This window comes from Cricetulus griseus (assembly GCF_003668045.3).
Source record: "Cricetulus griseus strain 17A/GY chromosome 1 unlocalized genomic scaffold, alternate assembly CriGri-PICRH-1.0 chr1_1, whole genome shotgun sequence".
NCBI lineage: Eukaryota > Metazoa > Chordata > Mammalia > Rodentia > Cricetidae > Cricetulus > Cricetulus griseus.
In genome coordinates, this window is record NW_023276807.1 from 165,430,965 (window position 1) to 165,449,919 (window position 18,955).

At 41.4% G+C, this 18,955-nt stretch overlaps 1 protein-coding gene across 1 annotated transcript in view; it reads left to right on the forward strand.

The window, feature by feature from the left end:
• Ptpn13 (protein tyrosine phosphatase non-receptor type 13) overlaps window positions 1-18,955 on the forward strand; it is a 165,823-nt gene that overhangs the window by 123,975 nt on the left and 22,893 nt on the right. The window contains 11 exon segments of the mRNA XM_027388500.2: window positions 613-698; window positions 1,433-1,595; window positions 3,328-3,542; window positions 3,629-3,727; window positions 3,907-4,274; window positions 4,953-5,136; window positions 7,836-7,994; window positions 9,628-9,799; window positions 9,893-10,103; window positions 13,596-13,666; window positions 17,206-17,267. Of these exon segments, the coding sequence (XP_027244301.1) occupies window positions 613-698; window positions 1,433-1,595; window positions 3,328-3,542; window positions 3,629-3,727; window positions 3,907-4,274; window positions 4,953-5,136; window positions 7,836-7,994; window positions 9,628-9,799; window positions 9,893-10,103; window positions 13,596-13,666; window positions 17,206-17,267 (1,790 nt within the window).

Below are 18,955 nucleotides of genomic sequence, written 5' to 3' on the forward strand. Positions count from 1 at the left end.
GAGAGAGACCCTGTCTCCAAAAAAAACAAGAAAGAAGAAAAACGGCATTACATAGTTCATAAGAACATAGAGTCACGTAAGAACACGCTCAGCTTTGAGGCTGTATTTTAGAAAACTACTTGGTGACATAGCAACAACTCATCTTCCCACTGATTCTATAGCAGCAGAAAGTAGCTTCTTCCCTGCTCAGCCATGGTCACTGACTGTCCCTAAGAGCTTGCTTAGAAAGGTGCTTTCTTTCACTTTGTGCAGTTACAGCTCAGCTTCTCTTTCTTGATTTAAGGGCATTGATACAAATTCATATTATTCTAGCCAGACAGTAGGTGTATACCTACAATCCTGCACTTGGCAAGCTGGGGTAAGGGTCACACATTATGGCCAGCCTGGGTGGAGCAAGGCCTCACTGTGAAAGCCACTGAAGTTAAAAACATTTCCTTCATGCATTGTTTTCAATTATCAGGAATACTTCAACAGTATTCAGTTCTCTAAAATTTGCCTTGAGTCTTTTCTCAGATAAATGTGAAATAAGCCACTGGGTATTAAAAACCCTATAGAATTTTTTTTTTTTTTTTTAAGGATTCACTTCTTTGAAATCAACTTTCTAACTTACAGGTGATCGTGTGCTCGCTGTTAATGGCGTCAGTCTGGAAGGAGCTACCCACAAGCAAGCTGTGGAAACACTAAGAAGCACAGGGCAGGTAAGAGACCACTATACCTTAGAGCACAGCCGTGTGGAAATAATGTCAGTCTCACCCAGACCTGTCAGCCGGGAAGCCAAGGCAGGCAGTGCAGCCACTCAGCACTGTGTTGTTCATACCATTGTTTTCCTCCAAGTCAGGAAGCATGTACTCTGATGAGATTCTCCACCAACGAGGCTCAGTCTGTTGGTGTTTAACACTGCTTATCGAATAACTAATGGGAAGTGGTGGAAATTGCATTTTTGAATGTTTCATGAGCATCTACAAATGTCTAATGAATTTTCTACTCCTGTCATCTTTCAATCCAAGAGCTAAATTTATTGTGTTCAAATATCTTTTCAAGCAGGAGTTGAACAAATCATTTATAATGGTCTTTATAGTTACTGTGACTTTCCCCCAGTACCCAAATTATCTCTAACACACATACACATGTATATTTTATATATGTTTGTGTGTGTGTGTGTGTGTGTGTGTGTGTATGTGTACATATGACATGTGTGCATTTTTTGGCATGTTTTATAATAACATTTTCTCTTACTCTCATGCAGAAAGTAATAAAAACTGTAAGACTTTCAGTTCCTTTCTTCTGTTTCTATGTTGTTCTTTCTCTGTATCTATATTTTAGTATACCAAGCAATTAGTTACTTTATTATACCTCCAGCTATACAGAGTCCTATAACTTGATCTAGTTTTCTGGTCTTCTCAGTTGGCAATACACTGTTGTGTTTTCTCAGGTGGTTCATCTACTGATAGAAAAGGGGCACTCACCGACACCCAAAGAACCTGATCCTGCAAGTGCACAGTGCAACCCTCCAGGCCAGGATGCCCAAGGTGACGCCCCAGAGAAGATGGTGAAGAAAACAGCTTATGTCAAAGACTACAGCTTTGTTACTGAAGGTCAGGCCTGCAGTTCAGGTCATGTCACTAAATTCCTCCACCTATTAAAGTTCATACTTCAGTATCTCTGTTCTTGTCAGTTATAAAACTCAGGCAGCACCAGCCTGACCAAACCACACTTGAAGGTCTAGAACAATGAAGTCATGTCTGAATGTGGTTATATAATAGTTACCATAAATAGCTGTTAGGTTTTCTACACACAGCAGTAATTTATCCTGTAGTGTTCATTTGGTTTCTTGAGACATGATTATGTCTCATTCATAAAAGAGCAGCCCTCTCACCTCAAGTAGCAGAATATACAGCAGCTATATTATGTAGTTGTTAAATTTTAAATGAAATTTGGTAAGGAAAAATTAAGTATATATAATTGCTGAGAATGGCTTCAAACCCATCTACACATTAAGTTTTTGTTTGGTTGTTTGTTTTGGGTTGGTTTTCATTTTGAGAGAGGATCTCACTCCATAACTAAGTTGGCCTTGTTGCTCACTATATAATCCACTGGCCTGTTTCTGAAGTGCTAGGATTACAGGCCTGTGCCATCACCCCTAGCTCTAAAGATTTTATTTTTCTATTTAGGATTACCCTGCACAGTAATCTATTTAGTATTTCCCAAATGCTGGTCTTCTTCACAATGTACCAGCCTATATAATCATAATAATAATTGGTAATAAGCCAAGAAAAGAAGCTGGCTGCTGCATGAGTTCTCACGAGGCTGACGATCCCTGCTTCTGAGATCCCATAAGTGGCTCACATGCTCTCGCTTTAGAATTGGTGATGGTATATACAGTAAATATTTTCTGTCTTATTTAAATTTCTATTCATTTCACAAATCTTAGTCACCCTGAATCAGTTCAGAACATAGACGACCAGCCTATACTACTGTTTTGACTGTGAACTTGAAGGGAATGTACCTACTTAATCATTTTCCTCTTTAGCTCTTTGTGCAATTTTTTCTGTTTTTAATTCTATTAATGTATTTTATTTATGAGAATTTTGTCGGAATGTCATTATAACTTAATGCCTTACCAGAACGTTGCAGTTTCAACTAATTTTCCCACACCTGAAGGATGTTTTGGTATTCTTAATGTCTCTTCACTGTATACCTGAATTTCTTTGTAATCCTCGCCTCCCCTTTTTTTAATTTAGTGTACTCCTTTTAAAACATTGAAACATGACTCTACTTTACAAATGATTCGCATTCAGACGGTTAACTCCAGTTTTATGAATGGAGTTGGGGAGATGGCTTGGTCCATCACCTTCTGCAAAGCAAACATGAAGTTCCGAGGTTGGATCTCCAGCACCGATGGGAAAACTGGGCATGGTGGATATATCTGTAATGTTAACTGGTGACCAGTAATGAATCAGTGAACTCCAGTAATGAGTCAGTGAAAGACCCTGTCTCAAAAAATAAAACAACAGGTGGAGAGTGACAGAAAAGCACTTCACATCAACCTCTGGTTGTTGTACACACACACACACACACACACACACACACACACACCACACACATATGAAAAAATAAGAAAGCTTTCCCAACGTTAGGAAGAGAGTATGCGATAGTACAGTGAGTTCTGAAAAAAGTGTGCCAGAACAGGCTTCTTTAAAAGCGTGTGAGAAAGTGTGCATGTGTATGCCAAAACAGGCTTCTTTAGAAGTGTATAAGAGAGTGTGTGCATGTGTGTGTCTATGTGCTCATGCATGCATACTCAATAATATTTAACTTTTTCTCTAGATAATACATTTGAGGTCAAGCTGCTTAAGAATAGCTCGGGCCTAGGATTCAGTTTTTCTCGAGAAGATAATCTTGTGCCAGAACAAACCAATGCCAGCATTGTAAGGGTTAAAAAGCTCTTCCCTGGACAGCCAGCTGCAGAAAGTGGAAAAATTGATGTTGGAGATGTTATATTGAAGGTGAACGGAGCCTCCTTGAAGGGACTATCTCAACAGGTGAGCGAGGATTTGAAGGTGGGCCAGTGGGTGAGCTGTCCTTACTTCCTGCTGCCTCATCTCCATCTTTCCCCCCTTGCCTCTAGGAAGTCATATCTGCTCTCAGGGGAACAGCTTCTGAAGTGTCCTTGCTCCTCTGCAGACCCCCACCAGGAGTGCTACCAGAAATTGATACTGCATTCTCGGTAAGGTTCTTGGACACTAATTTCTGTTGTAGTAGATTATCCATCTAGTGTGCTAAACAGCGGTTACTAGCTGCTGCTGTTGTTTCCTCATGGGTTGGTGTACTGGGTTCATAATTAGTTGACTTTCTAAAGATAATGCCCTTTGTAACTTCTGATGTCCTTCACTGTGTCCCTTCCAGACTCCACTCCACTCTCCAGCACAAGTGCTTCTAAACAGCAGCAAAGAGCCTTCTCAGCCACCATACTCAGCAGAGCATAGTACCACCTCGAATGAGACTGAGACATCCGGCAGAAACAAGGAGCAGCGCAAGTGTCCGTCCAGGAGAGAGAGCTCCAGTGACAGCAGCGTGAGTGGAGAGGATGACTTTACGAGAGCTTCAGCCAAGAAACCAAATGTAACCTTGGCTTCAGCTTTGACTCCATCTCTGAGCAACATGGTATCACAGGAGCACAGTCAACATGAAGCATCCAGAGGCCAAGAAGAACCCAAACGTACCATGTTTTACTTCCCTCAGAAAATGCCCAGCAAACTGGAATTCGAGGACAGGTATTGCCAGTGTTGCATAGAGTGTCCAGAGCAGCAGCAGCAATATGTATTGTTCTAAGAATGCCCCATCTGGTGGGCTGGAGACAGCTCAGCTCCACCACGTATACTGGGCACCTTGGCTGTTGGTGTCTGTGTGTGTTTCTGTCCAGCCACACTTGCCTACATTTTCCCCTCCCTCCTTTCTGTTCTTTCATCTAAAGTGACCACAGCAACCAGGCCTGTCATCCCAGGTACTTGGAAGACTGAGGGAGGAAGGAGTTAAAAGGCCAGCCTAGACTCTCTCAAATTTAAAAAATAAAACAGTTTACCAAGAGCAGGAGATAAGAACAGAGCACTTGTGTAGCATGGATAAAACGCTAAGTTCAATCCCCACTTTTGGAAAATAAATATTTAAGTAAACAGGTAAATGACCACAGGAGTAAAATGTTGTTCTAATCTCTCCTTTTCTTAATGGGCAGAAATCAAATTTAGACCCCTGGTAACATTAGCTTCCATCTTGAATAGCAACTAGGAATAGAAAGTATACTCAAGTCTAGCTTGTCTTACTGTCCTTATCTAACATAGTGTGAAAGCAGATAAAAGCTGGTGAGGCTGTCACTCAAGACCAGACAGAAACATTGACTAAATATCAACACTGAAATGTGTCTACAAATAGCGCTGCTTCCTTTACCTCTATAGCCGCCATCCTCCTCTGCCACTGCCAGATGTGAGTCCTGGACAGATGTGTCAGCCCCAGTCACAATTTGATGCTTCTGACTCAGTTGGGAAATATTATACACATCTTGCTGCAGAGCTGAGCAAACCAGAAAACCTGACAACTTTGAAAAATGACTTGGGAAACCACCTTGAGGACTCTGAGCTGGTGAGCTTCTTTATCTATTACAGACAATAAAATGATTGCCTTTTTTCTCAATGGAGGTATAGATGTATGCATTTTCTGTTAGCTGGAGCAAAGCTCATATTGCATTTATAAATGAATAACAGCCCTCTCTGATGTTTTGCTGGTGAGAAATTGGGGGAAAGTGAAATGTTGCCCTGACTTTCTCACCTCCTTGCTGCCATTTTGGCAGACACCTGCAGACAAATCCCCTAATTCTTCAGAGTCCTGGTAGCTTTGGCTGTGCAGTGGGGCTGGTGGCTTCAGAAGACTGGAAACAATTGCATTAAATTCCATATATAAAACTGCTAGCATAATGCTTAGACACTGCTACACACAGGTGCTTGTCATTGTTTTTATATCTTAGATCTCGGTGAATTATGTTGACTTTCCGTGTGTGTGCATGTGTGCACACATGCATATGGATGTGTCGTTCACATGGGTGTATCTGTGTATGTGTGTCAACCTCAGACATTGTTTTTCTGGAGCCATCCATTTTGATTTTTTGATACAGAGTCTCTCATTTGCCACTCACCAAATGGGCTAAGCTAGTTGGCCAGCGAGCTCCAGAGATGGGCTTGTCACTGCTTCTTCAGTGCTGGAATTACTAAGCACACACCATCATACCTGGCTTATACCTACTGAGAGAGTGTGTGCATGTGCACTTGTGTGTGCCTACATGAGCGCCACACATACACATTCATGTATGGGGGGAGGGGGTTCACATATGTGTATAGACGCTTGGGAAGACCAAAGGACAGTCTTGAGTGCTATTCATTACTCATAAGTGCTATCCACTTTGTTTGAAACAGAGTCCCTCACTGTCCCAGAACTCACAAATTGGGATAGACTGTGCCAGCAAGCCCCAGGAATCCTCCTGTCTCCTCCTCTCAATGCTGACGCTACAAGTGCATGCCACCACGGCCAGCTTTTATGTGGGTGGCAGGGATTCAGCTCAGTCTCTCATGCCTGTGTAGCAGCACTTTCCTGACTAAATTCTCTCCTCATCATGAGTTAGTGGGTTTCTAATACTTGAATATAATTTTCTTTAAATTTTTGTGCATATAACTGGAATATGCTATTTAATATACATTTAAATAATACAGATGTATATATGTAATAGCCTTTAAATATATATATGTGTGTGTATATATATGTATATAGAGAGTTAAAACTATATGAGAGATAACTGAGAATTTCATTCATACATAAAACGTATTTTGATCACAATCACCCCCCAGTTCTTTCCCCTGCACTCCTCCCAGATCCATTCCCATCCCCCCATCTCTACCCAAGCTCAAGTTCCCCTCTTTTTTTTTCCTAAATAACCCACCAAGTCCAGTTTGTGCCACCTGTATAGTCATGGATGTGAGACTATTGAGTGCAGCGTGGTTGACCTACTGGTGGCCACACTCTCTAAGAAAACTGACTCGCCCTTTCTCATCAGCTTGTCAGTGGCCCCTCAGCTGGAGACAGGGCCACATGAGTCCCTCCCTCCCTCTGTGCTGCAGAGTTGACTGACTTAGTCTTGGGCAGGCTACCACAGCTGCTGTGAGTTCATGAGGACAGTGGTCCTGTTGTGTCCAGAGGATACAGTTCCACACCAGTCCTTCCTAACCTCAGGCTCTTACACTCTTCCCACCCCCTCTTCCACAGTGGCCTGTGGACCTTGGGGAAGGGTATATAATACAAGTGTCCCATTTATGTCTCAATTCTCCATACAATAGTCTCTGTACTTTGGGAGTACCTGCATTAACTATTTTTCACTCTACAAAAACACTTTTCTGGTGAGGTCTAAAAGGCACTAGTATTTAGGTATAGAATTAACAAATTTAGAGGGAAAATTGTCTATTTAACAAAATAATAGTAGTAGGTTGGTTCCTGGAGCCTGTGAACACTCCAACTGTGTGTTCTTGGTGTGATTTACAGTACTGGACATGTTTCTTAGTTAGGGTTTTTATTGCTGTGAAAAGACACCATGCCCACAGCTGTAACGTGAGGTACCCGCAGCCTTTCACCCTGCGGGATAAAGATACAGATGGTATGTTAATTATGAAACTGTTGGCCAATGACTAGGGCTCCTTATTGGCTAGCTCTGTCTTAACTATTAACCCATTTCTATTAGTCTAAATATTTCCATGTGGTCTTATCTCACCGGAGAAGGGTCCAGCACATCCTACCTTCCTGGTCTCACATGGCATCTCCTCCCTGCCTGGTAGCCCTGCCTATCCTTCCTGCCTGGCCACTAGCCACACAGTGTTTCATTCTTCAACCAATAAGAGAAACATATGTTCAGAAGGGTATCCCCCATCACAGGGCCTCCTTGCTTATCCTGTATATGAAGACCAAAGGTGGGCTGAGGTGCAGCTCACTGGGGACAGCCTTACCTGGCATGTATAAGGCTCTGTGTTCAATCCCAGCTCTCTCAGATAGGGGGGAAAAACGTGAAGAACAAGAAGGAGGGAGGAAAGAGTCTTGAGACAAACATTTAACTTCATACTTCAAAATGTCACATGCTTGGAAAGAAAGGAACATTCTATCTAGAATTGAGAAAACTTTTTGTGGCCAAGTTAACTCAGCTTGGGATTTGGGTTTCTCCTCTCTGAACCAAGAGCAACAGTATTCATGTGTGTTTGTCTATAGGACAAAGTAGACAACCATAAATCAAACTGCTCTTTCTCTAGGAAGTAGAGCTTCACATCACCCTAATTAAATCAGAAAAAGGAAGTCTGGGATTTACAGTGACCAAAGGAAGCCACAGTATTGGCTGTTATGTCCATGATGTTGTACAGGATCCAGCCAAGGGGGATGGAAGGCTGAAGCCTGGAGACCGCCTTATAAAGGTGAGACATTTGGGGACTGGAGGGACACTTGGTGGTGGAAGAGCTTGGCTGCTCTTCTAGAGGACCTGGGTTTGATTCCCTGTACTGTCATGTTGGCTTACAACCTTCTGTAACTCTAGTTCCAGGGAACTCAGTTTCCTCTTCAGGAATCTGCAAGTACCAGGCCCACAGATGGTACAGGCATAGATGCACAAAAAACACTCATGTGCACAAGAAAAATTTGTATTAAATGAGACATTTAAGTGGAATGGGGATATTTGTACAAATGTGACTCTCTTGATCCAATTTTTGTGACTATTGTAAAATTCCTTACATAAGCCAACTTTTAAAACAAAAGAAATTTATCCAGCCCACAGTGTGGGAGCTCAGCCCTAGTGAAGGCATCATATCTGTCTTAGTTAGGGTTTCTATTGCTGTGAAGAGACACCATGACCATGACTCTTATAAAGGAAAAAATTTAATTGGGTAGTTTATAGCTCAGAATTTTAGTCTATTGTCGTCATGGTGAGACATGGTGACATGCAGGCAGAAATGGTACTGGAGAAGAAGCTGAGAATTCTATATCTTTATCCAAAGGCAACAGGAAGTGAACTGAACTAGGCATAGCTTGAACATAGGAGACCTCAAAATCTGCCCTCACGGTGACGTACTTCCTCCAACATAGGCTACACCTACTTCAACAAGGCCACACCTATTAATAGTGGCACTCTCCTTGAGCTTATGGGGGTCAATTACATTCAAACTACCACAATACCTGTGTGAAAGGAAGAAATCACATCTCAAAAAGATGCCAGAAGGCACACCCCCTGACTAGACTTCACAATTAAAGCTCCTACTGAAGACCTAGCTTCTAACACACAAGAGTCTCTGGGGAACATACGAGCCACATTCAGACCATATCAGTGACCAAAGGCAAGTCAGCACTGAAGAAGGAAGGACATTGAGTTAATTTGACAGTTTCTTTGGTTTATGTTTTCATTCCCCACCACTTTAAAAATGAAGGCTTCAGCAAGACAGTGTCACATGCCTGTCATCTCAGCACTAGGGAGGTAGAAGTGTTAGGATCAAAAATTCAATGTCATTCTTGACTGCAGCATAATGAGTTCAACATGGGACCCAAAGAGGGGCACACAGGGAATGTAGCCCAGTTGGTAGTGTGCATGTGTAGCTTGCAGGAAGCTTTGGGTTTCAAACCCCAGCACTCCATAAACCTAGCTCAGTAGCACAGACCTGTAATCCCAGCACTTGGGTTGTAGAAGCAGGAGGATGAGGTCATTCTCCAATACAGCCTTCAAAAATAGCTATTTGGGAATTGCTTCAACTGCAAGTCCTTTTAATCTCCTCAGGGTCTCTCAAGTGCATGAGACAGCAAGTTTCTTAAATTCTGAACGATAAAATTCATATTTTAGCAGAACAGTAAAGTATTTGTTCATTTATTAGCAACTTTATATTGCTTACAATGGTTTGATCATTGTCCCTATGATTTCTGCAGGGAACAGGATTCTAACAAATTAGAGATGACATCACCATAAATCTTGTACTTATTATAATCAGATTCTCATTCTCTCTCTCTCTCTCTCTCTCTCTCTCTCTCTCTCTCTCTCTCTCTCTCTCTCTCTCTCTCGTTTTGTAGGTTAATGATACAGATGTTACAAACATGACCCACACCGATGCTGTGAATCTGCTTCGAGCTACACCCAAGGTCGTCAGATTAATTATTGGGCGGATCCTAGAGTTACCCAGGATGCCAGTGTTTCCCCATTTGCTGCCTGACATTACAGTAACACGCCACAAAGAGGAGTTAGGTAAGAAAAGCACAGGCTGTTAGGTAGACTTTCTCGGCATAATTAAATTAAGAGTCCTGTGACTGACAAACGACTGTTTTCTATTCTTTGAAGGATTTTCTCTATCTGGAGGTCATGGCAGTCCACATGAAGTAGTGTATATTAGTGACATTAACCCAAGGTCAGTTGCAGCTGTTGAAGGCAACCTGCAGCTATTGGATATCATCCATTATGTGAATGGAGTCAGCACACAAGGAATGACATTGGAAGAAGCAAACAGAGCGTTGGACCTGTCACTTCCTTCAGTGGTGCTGAAAGCAACAAGGTACTGGGCTTTGCAGAACTACTAATTCTCAAGCTGTTGGAAGAGTAACATTAGACAGAGTTCCTGACAGAGTCTGAGAAACCAAGCAGGCAAGTGTTGCAGCCTGATTCCAATTAATAGGCAATTAGCATGTATCAGAATGTCTTCAGTTGCAAGTAACAGAAATACAGCTCTGGAATTTCACATAATTTCAAAGTAATAATAAGGTAGTCATCAGGTTCCTTTGTGCTGTTTGCCATTATCCCCTGTTTGTATCAGTTTTCTCTGTAGTGGTCAGATGGTTGTGTCAGTTATGTATCTTAAACCTCCACACCACATCATCCAGAACCATCTTCCAGGGGACATCTCTGCAGCCACCACTGATAAACAGTGAGTGCCTAGGACTTTGAGAGGGTCACTCTCTAAACTGCAGCAGAAGATGGAGATAAATCAGGTGGCTTTGGGCAATTATGCCTCATTCATAGAACAAGGGTGGCATCAGCCCTCCTGGAATTCACGTCAGCTGTTGAGGCATGGAAGAGCCATGCCCATAGCATTAAATGCAAATGCAGTTTCCTCTACTTGCAGAGGAAAATGTTAAGAAAACATGGGTATTGATTTCCTATGGTTTCTCTAACAAAGTTCTGTAAACAACACAAGATTATCATCTCTGCAGTTTGTTTTTGAGGTCAGAAATACAAATGGATCTCATGGATAAAGTCCAGGTGTAGGTTACAAGAAGAATCCAGCTGCCTTGCCCTCACCACTTTCCTTGGCTTCTTGACCCCTCTGTGGTCAAAGGCCCTGTGTCTATTACCCAGTCTTTCTCTGGCTTTGATTTGATTTTCCTGCCTCATCTTTGACTTGTTAGGGCTCCAGCAATGATGACAGGTTCCTAATAATCCAAGTTAAAGTCCTGTTTCTTCTGCTCTGTAAAGTGGCATCTCACATGTTCTCTGCACTATGGAATAATCATCAGAGTACAGACCACGCACGGCACCCATGAACCCAGGCTTTCTCGGTTGTAGACTGAGCTAAGCTATGTGGAGGGAAAATTGACAGTGTGTCTATTAATAATTTCTTCCAAAATACAAGTGTAACAGGAAACCATTGATAAACTTGCTTGTTCTTTTTAGATGGTGTACTTTTTCCTAATCCCTGACCTGACTCTCTGTGTATCTAAACTTTGGATTGATACATAGTTGTTTTCCTCAGTGAAGGGGAAGAAATGGGAAAGAGAAACTATTGTGTGGAAACTCACATCCCTATCAAGCTTAGGTATAGGCTCAATCCTTTACCTCAAAATCAGGGGAACACTCTTCACCTGGTCCTGGAGTGGCGTTCTGTTCCCTTTCTTCCTGTCTTAGCTGCTGTCTCTTCAGATGTCTGAGTAATGTCTTCCATGTTCTTTCTTCAACTCTCTCCACACTCACTGTCCATGATAAATAATAGAAGCAATAATGGAAGGTTGGACATTTGAGGTGACTCTGTGTGTCAGAGACTATAAAAGGACTTAATTGTCAGAGACTTAATTGCAAGCTAGTGACTCTAGCCTGATACTATTTAATGGATTCCAGAAGACGATGTGCCTCAAGAAGTAAAAGGACTTTTATTACTAATGGCACAGCAAGCAGCATGAGCTTTGTGGATTGCATGTTTTGTCCAGAGGTCCTTGAGAAGGTGTGTGTGAGTCTGATGGAGACCATAGTAAACTTATATCACAGGAGAGGATTATTATTGAAGTTATCTGAGGAACCCTCATTTCATAGCAGCCTATGAAGAGAGCCGGGTTTGCTTCAGTTTGTTGAAGATGCTGCAGATCTCTAGGTCGCTCCTTGCAAACATAACCTTGAGAAATAGCTTGTGTTAAAGATGTAAAGACTTTGCACTCTTATTTTTTTTTAATTTAAATGAGAAACAAGCTTGTTTTACATGTCAGTCCCAGTTCCCTCTCCCTCCCCTCCTATCCTGCCCACCACTGGCCCCATATCCCACCCTCATTCTGCTCCCCAGAAGGGTGAGGCCTTTCATGGGGGAATCTTCAAGTCTGTCATATCATTTGGAGCAGTAGGGCCTAGATCCTCCCCCATGTGTCTAGGCAGAGAGAGTATCCCTCTATGTGGAGTGGGCTCCCAAAGACCATTTGTGTACTAGGGATGAATAAGACTTTACATTCTTAAGCAGCCCAGCAGGACCATACAGGTGTGCTGAGGGTGTGTGGTATATGCATCTGCCATCACAGTGCCCTTAGGCATTCTTGAGTATCAGCAAACTGATATGCTAGCCCCTATTCCCAGTCTGCTTGCTTACTTTGTGGCTGCTCTTGACTTTGGGTGGTAATGTTCTTTGTGTGATTCTTAGAATAAAGGGTTTTTTTTTTTTTCACCCTATTCTGAAAGAAAGGCGTGTTCATACCAAAGGCTCTATATATAAAAACTTGGTAAACTTACCTTTGAACTGTCCACTGAGTTAAGTTGTCAACCCATCTCGATTACCATGTTCCCAAGTGGGATGAGCACCAGCACGGAGTGCTGAGCTAAAGCCTGCAGAAAGATGATGTGCAGAAGTTAATTCTCAGTGGAGACACAGTTCAGTGTTGAGGCTTTTAGTTCAATCTGCAGCTCTGTCATTAACAGTAGTAATAATAAGGACAGCACTTGCTGAGCATGGTGGTGTGTGCATGCCTAGAATCAATGTATGTGGGAACCCAAAGCAAGATCTGTAGTTCACATACCCTTGCTACAGAACAAGCTTAAGCCAGCCTGGACTAAAGGAGAGGAGAAGGGCAAAGAAAAGAAAAAAAAGTCATCCTTCGTCTTCTTTTTTTTTTAACCTTTGTGAGGAGAGGGTGGGGAAGATATGAGTATATATCTCACATGATATGGTTTGAAGGAAAATGGCCCCCAAAGGGAGTGGTACTATTAGGAAATGTGGTCTCCTTGGAGTAGATGCCAATTGTTGGAAGAAATGTGTCACTGTGGGGTGTGTGAGCTTTGAGGTCTCCTATGCTCAAGCTACTCCCGGTGAGGCAGACCACTTCCTGGTACCTGCAAGATGTAGAACTCTCAGCTACCTCTCCCAGCACCATGCCACCATGTCCCACTACGATGTTAATAGACTGAACCTCTAAAACTGTAAGCCATCCCCAATTAGATGTTTTCCTTGTAAGAGTTGCCAAGGTCATGGTGTCTCTTCACAGCAATAGAGAACCAAGGACACATGGTGTAGGCCTCACTTTTCACTTTGTTTAGAGAGGGCTTCATGTTCACTATTACATACATCAGGCTGGCCTTCAAGTTTCCAGGACTGTTGGATTGTCCTGCATCCATCTTCCATATCACTGTGGGAGCACTGGAGTTACAGACACACATGGAGAATTTCATTAAATCCTGTCCACACTTTGCAGGATGCCTGGACTAAGCCCATAAAGTCTGAAATGACTAAACAGTGGTCCAAAGGGTGTTTAAACATCTTGAAACCTTTGTAATTGTTATTTCTTTGTGTGCTTTACAGAGATGGTTGTCCAGTGGTGCCTAATTCAACAAGATCTGCCATCTCAGCACCGAAGACCACCAAAGCCAACGGTATGACTCATTTACTTTCACAGGGCTTACAGAGAGTTGACTTTCTTCCTGGACAGCAAGTTGGATACTGTTGCTAAATTTTTTTTTAACTTTCTAGAAGGCTTTACAGGATCGAAGTGAAAATATTCTATTTAAGTGATACCATCTCTGGAACTCAATGTATATTAGAAAAGTACCAAGGTGTAAGTCTAAGTCTTCGGAAAGTCCCCTGATGCTTATATAACCCTTCATTTCCTATCAGTAAGGCATTACTAGTGTTGACCTGGTGAGGTTCTAATGAGGCATATAAACTACTGAGCAATTTATACAGACATTGATGGGATGTTTCCTCTGTGCTAGGGACCCATCTGGGCATTGTGGATTATTCAGTGTGCAAACAAGTGTCTGTCTCACATGGTAACATAATGACAGAAACAATAGAAGAGCTGTAGCAGCATTTGTCTTTAGTGCTCATTTAGACAAAGCATTCCTGTAAGTGCTTTAATCCTCACAATAAATGGATAATTCTAAAATTACTATTGTATCATAGCAATACACTGTGAAAGAAACTGAGGCACTGAGAACCTTGATAACTTTGCCCAAGCCCACGGTCTTAGTTAGGGTTTCTATATCTGTGAAGAGACACCATGTCCATAGCCACTCTTAGAAAGGAAAATATTTAATTGGAGCTAGCTTACAGTTTCAAAGGTTTACTCCATTATCATCCTGGTGGGGCATGGTAGCCTGCAGGCAGACATGGTGCTGGAGCAGTAGCTAAGAATCCTGCATCTTGTAAGCAACAGGAAGTGAACTAAGGTACCAGGTGTGGCTTGAGCATATATGAGACCTCAAAGTCTGCCTCCACAATGATGCATTTCCTCCAACAAGGCCACACCTCTTAAGAGTGCCATGAACTTGGGGAGCCATTTTCTTTTTTTCTTTTTTTTTTTTATATTTGAATTACAAACAAGATTGAATTACATGATGATCCCAGTTCCTTTCTCCCTCCCTTCCTCCTCTTCCATCCCCCCAACTAAAATCCTACCTATCATATGTCCTTTCTTCTAATCTACACCTGACTCAAAATTTCTGCTTCCTCATGACCTCTGCATCCTTCCTTTTCTTCCCTTCTCACTCTCGTAGCTTCCTCCCCCCTCTTCCCATGATCTCAATTTGCTCAGGGAATGGTGACCCTTTCCTCTTCTCCAGGGGACAAAGTTTGTCTCTTTTAGGGTCTTCCTTGTTTACTAGTATCTCTGGCAGTGTGGATTGTAGGATGGTAATCCCTTACTCTATGTCTAAAATCCACATATGAGTGAGTACATATCATGTTTGTCTTTTGTGACTGGGTTACCTCACTCAAAATGGTTTCTTCGAGTTCCATCCATTTTCCTGCAAATTTCAAGATTCCATTGTTTTTTTCTGCTGACTAGTACTCTATTGTGTAAATGTACCACATTTTCTCTATCCATTCTTCAGTTGTGGTGCATCTAAGCTGCTTCCAGTTTCTGGCTATTACAAATAATGCTGCTATGAACATGGTTGAACAGATGTCCTTGTTGCATGAATATTCTTCTTTTGGGTATATGCCTAGGAGTGGAATTGCTGGATCTTGTGGTAGACTCATTCCCATTTTCTTGAGGAGTCGCCATACTGATTTCCAAAGTGGCTGTACAAGTTGGCACTCCCACCAGCAGTGGAGGAGTGTTCCTCTTTCTCCACATCCTCTCCAGCATAAACTGTCATTGGTGTTTTTGATTTTAGCCATTCTGACAGGAGTAAGATGGTATCTCAGAGTTGTTTTGATTTGCATTTCCCTGATGGCTAAGGATGTTGAACACTTTCTTATGTGCCTTTCAGCCATTTTAGATTCCTCTATTGAGAATTGTCTACTTAGTTCTGTACCCCATTTTTAATTGGATTGTTTGGTGTTTTGGAGACTAACTTCTTGAGTTCTTTGTATATTTTGGAGATCAGCTCTCTGTCAGATGTGGGGTTGGTGAATATCTTTTCCCAGTCTGTGGGCTGTCATTTTGTCTTGGTGACTGTGTCCTTTGCCTTATTGAAACTTCTCAGTTTCAGGAGGTCCCATTTATTAATTGTTGATCTCAGTGTCTGTGCTACTGATGTTATGTTCAGGAAGCGGTCTCCTGTACTGATTAATTCAAGGGTATTTCCCACTTTATCTTCTAGTAGGTTTAATGTGGCTGGGTTTATGTTGAGGTCTTTGATCCATTTTGACTTAAGTTTTGTGCAGGGCGAAAGGCTTGGGTCTATCTGTAGTCTTCTACATGTTTGCATCCAGTTATGCCAGCACTATTTGTTGAAGATGTTCTCTTTGTTCCAGCATATATATTTGGATTGTTTGTCAAATATCAGGTGTTCATAGGTGTGTGGGTTAATATCAGGGTCTTCAACTCTATTCCATTGGTCTACCTGTCTATTTTTGTGTCAATACCAAGCTGTTTTCAGGACTATAGCTCTGTAATAGAGCTTGAAGTTAGGGATGGTGATGCCTCCAGAAGTTCCTCTATTGTTCAGGGTTGTTTTGGCTATCCTTGGTCTTTTGTTTCTCCATATAAAGTTGAGAATTGTTCTTTCAAGGTCAGTGAATAATTGTGTTGGGATTTTGATGGGGATTGCGTTGAATCTGTAGATTGCTTTTGGCAAGATTGCCATTTTTACTATGTTGATCCTACCTATCCAAGAGCATGGGAGATCTTTCCATTTTCGGGTATCTTCTTTAATTTCTTTCTTTAGAGACTCAAAATTCTTATGGTACAGGTCTTTGACTTTTTTGGTTAGTGTTACTCCAAGGTATTTTATGTTGTTTGTGGCAATTGTAAAGGGTGATGCTTCTCTGATTTCTTTCTCCACCAATGTGTCATCCGTATATAGTAGGGCTAGGGATTTTTTTGAGTTAATCTTGTATCCTGCCACTTTGCTGAAGGTGTTTATCAGCTGTAGGAGTTCCCTGGTAGAGTTTTTCGGGTCACTTATGTAGACTATCATATCATCTGCAAAAAGTAAGAGTTTGACTTCTTCCTTTCCGATTTGTATTCTCTTGATCTCCTTTTGTTGTCTTATTGCTCTAGCTAGAACTTCAAGGACAATATTGAAGAGGTATGGCGAGAGTGGACAGCCTTGTCTTGTTCCTGATTTTAGAGGAATTGCATTGAGTTTTTAAGTTAAGCTGTTCTGTATTTTATTCTACTTACTTGGTTTATATATTTTGTATTCTGACCTCTTTTCATACACAATTAAAAATAACATCCTTAGAAATATGGAGTTTATTTTATATGGATCAGAATTTCTTTAAGTTTTTTTCACATTGATTAAACACTCATGCCACAAAAGATGAATGGGGTCAAACAACTACCTGTGGGAGTCGGATCTCATCAGCTCAGGTGTTATCAGTCTTGGTGACAAGTACTTACCCTGTTTATCCATCTCACTGGCCCCTGTATTGGAATTTTAAATCTTCAGAGTTATGTATCTTGAACAATGTCTCTCTTGTAATTTCAATTGTCTCACATACCACTCTGTGCTGTGTGTTTCAGGCCATACCAGTGTGGAACCTTATGGCCACCCTGCCCTCACACCTAAGAATTCATCCTCCAAGGTAATAGAAAAACTATTTTTATGTCATATTTACTTTTAATAACCAATGTGCTTATGTTTCATACCAAATTGATTTTGTAATTAAATGTTCTTAAGCACATATTGCTAACAGTAGGAGTCTATGTGATGAGCTAAGAGACTTTGCTAAGAAAACTCACAGTGCCGACACCCTTTGGTACATTGGCTTTCATGGCTAGTGGCTTGGCTGGGTAATAGCAGCAGGATGTTTGGTTAATATGCACAGCTCCTTCAGTTGTCTCTTGGGCCATAGGAAGAGAAGTGTGTAATTAACAACAGAGTTGCCCTTTCAGATTAATGTTAGCTACCAGTAGCCTGAGAAGGCCAAATCTGTGGCCCTGGGAAGGAGCAGCCATATTAGCCAAAGAGACTTTTGCTTGCTTTAAATGTGTTAAGCAGTGTTTTCCAGATAATAAAATGAGGTCTTAAACCATTAGGATTCACACAAAGAAATCGAGAGTTGTTTGGCAAAGTTTTAAATGCTATGTGGGTTCGACTTCGTGTTCTCTCTTTAAGTGTACTTGAATACCATTGCTTTGGGTAGTGTTTATACTTTTTGCTTTCCTCTGTCCATGTTACATGATTTTTCTGAAAGGATCACAGCTGGATTTGTATTCAGTTGGACTGTTTTAAACTATACTCACCCCATGAGTCTAGTCAACCCTCACTATTCAGATGTCTGCTTGTGTAGTATAAAAGGCATGTCTTCCCATTTAGAACACTTTTTTCTTTAGTAATCTGAAAAAAATCATACCATCTTAACATAATTCTGGACATGAATTGGGTTTTCAAGAAGAAATTTTATGTAGTGAGCAGAAGGGCAACCTATGCCTTTCTGATATCACACCATGTTGTGGCACACACTTTACATAGTAAGTCCTGAAACACACAGCAGCAGGAGCCATGGGTAAGGCAGAAATGACTGTAACACAAAAGTAGCATGGTGTGTGTATTGTTTGCTTTCCTGCTGGTCCAGATCTTCTACTTTACACAGCTGAAGCAATTGAATTTTCATTGGTTTCTACTGTTACTCATGTTGGGTGGTGTTTGTTTTCTTTTGAAGTATCAGTGTGCTGAAAGACAGAAGTGTAGAGTTGCTATTGAATTAATATCAAACCCTGGAACTTAGGACTTTTACTATTGTGTGTGCCAACATTTCTGTCGGAATTCAAATGTCCCAGGAAGTCTCCTTGACAACATTCTGTTCTGTAGCACTAATGCCCAGGCCATGATTCTCGTGGAAAATGGGTTTCACAACTGGTGATGCTGTGGGTGCTACACGACCAGCTAATGAGATGTAGTTATGTCCTATCTAATCCTTACTAAGAAGAGTTAGGCCTCCTGAGTGAACCACCATACACACTGTGATCTAGTCAGCTAATTTACAGTCTATCCAAATCTACCTTTTTTTTTCTTTGCTGTCTTTTTTTAATTTTTCTTTTTTTCTTTTATTGAGCAGAGATTGTTTTCCATATAATATAATCTGATCATGGCTCCCCTCCCTCAAGTCCTCTGAGATTAATGCCACCTTCTATCAGAATCCAACCATTTCTGTCTCTAGATATAAAACAAACAGGCATCTAAAGAATAATAATAAAATAAGATAAAACAAAAACAAGCAAGAATAGGACAAAACAAACAGAAGAAAGAGCCAAAGAAAAAGCATGAAAT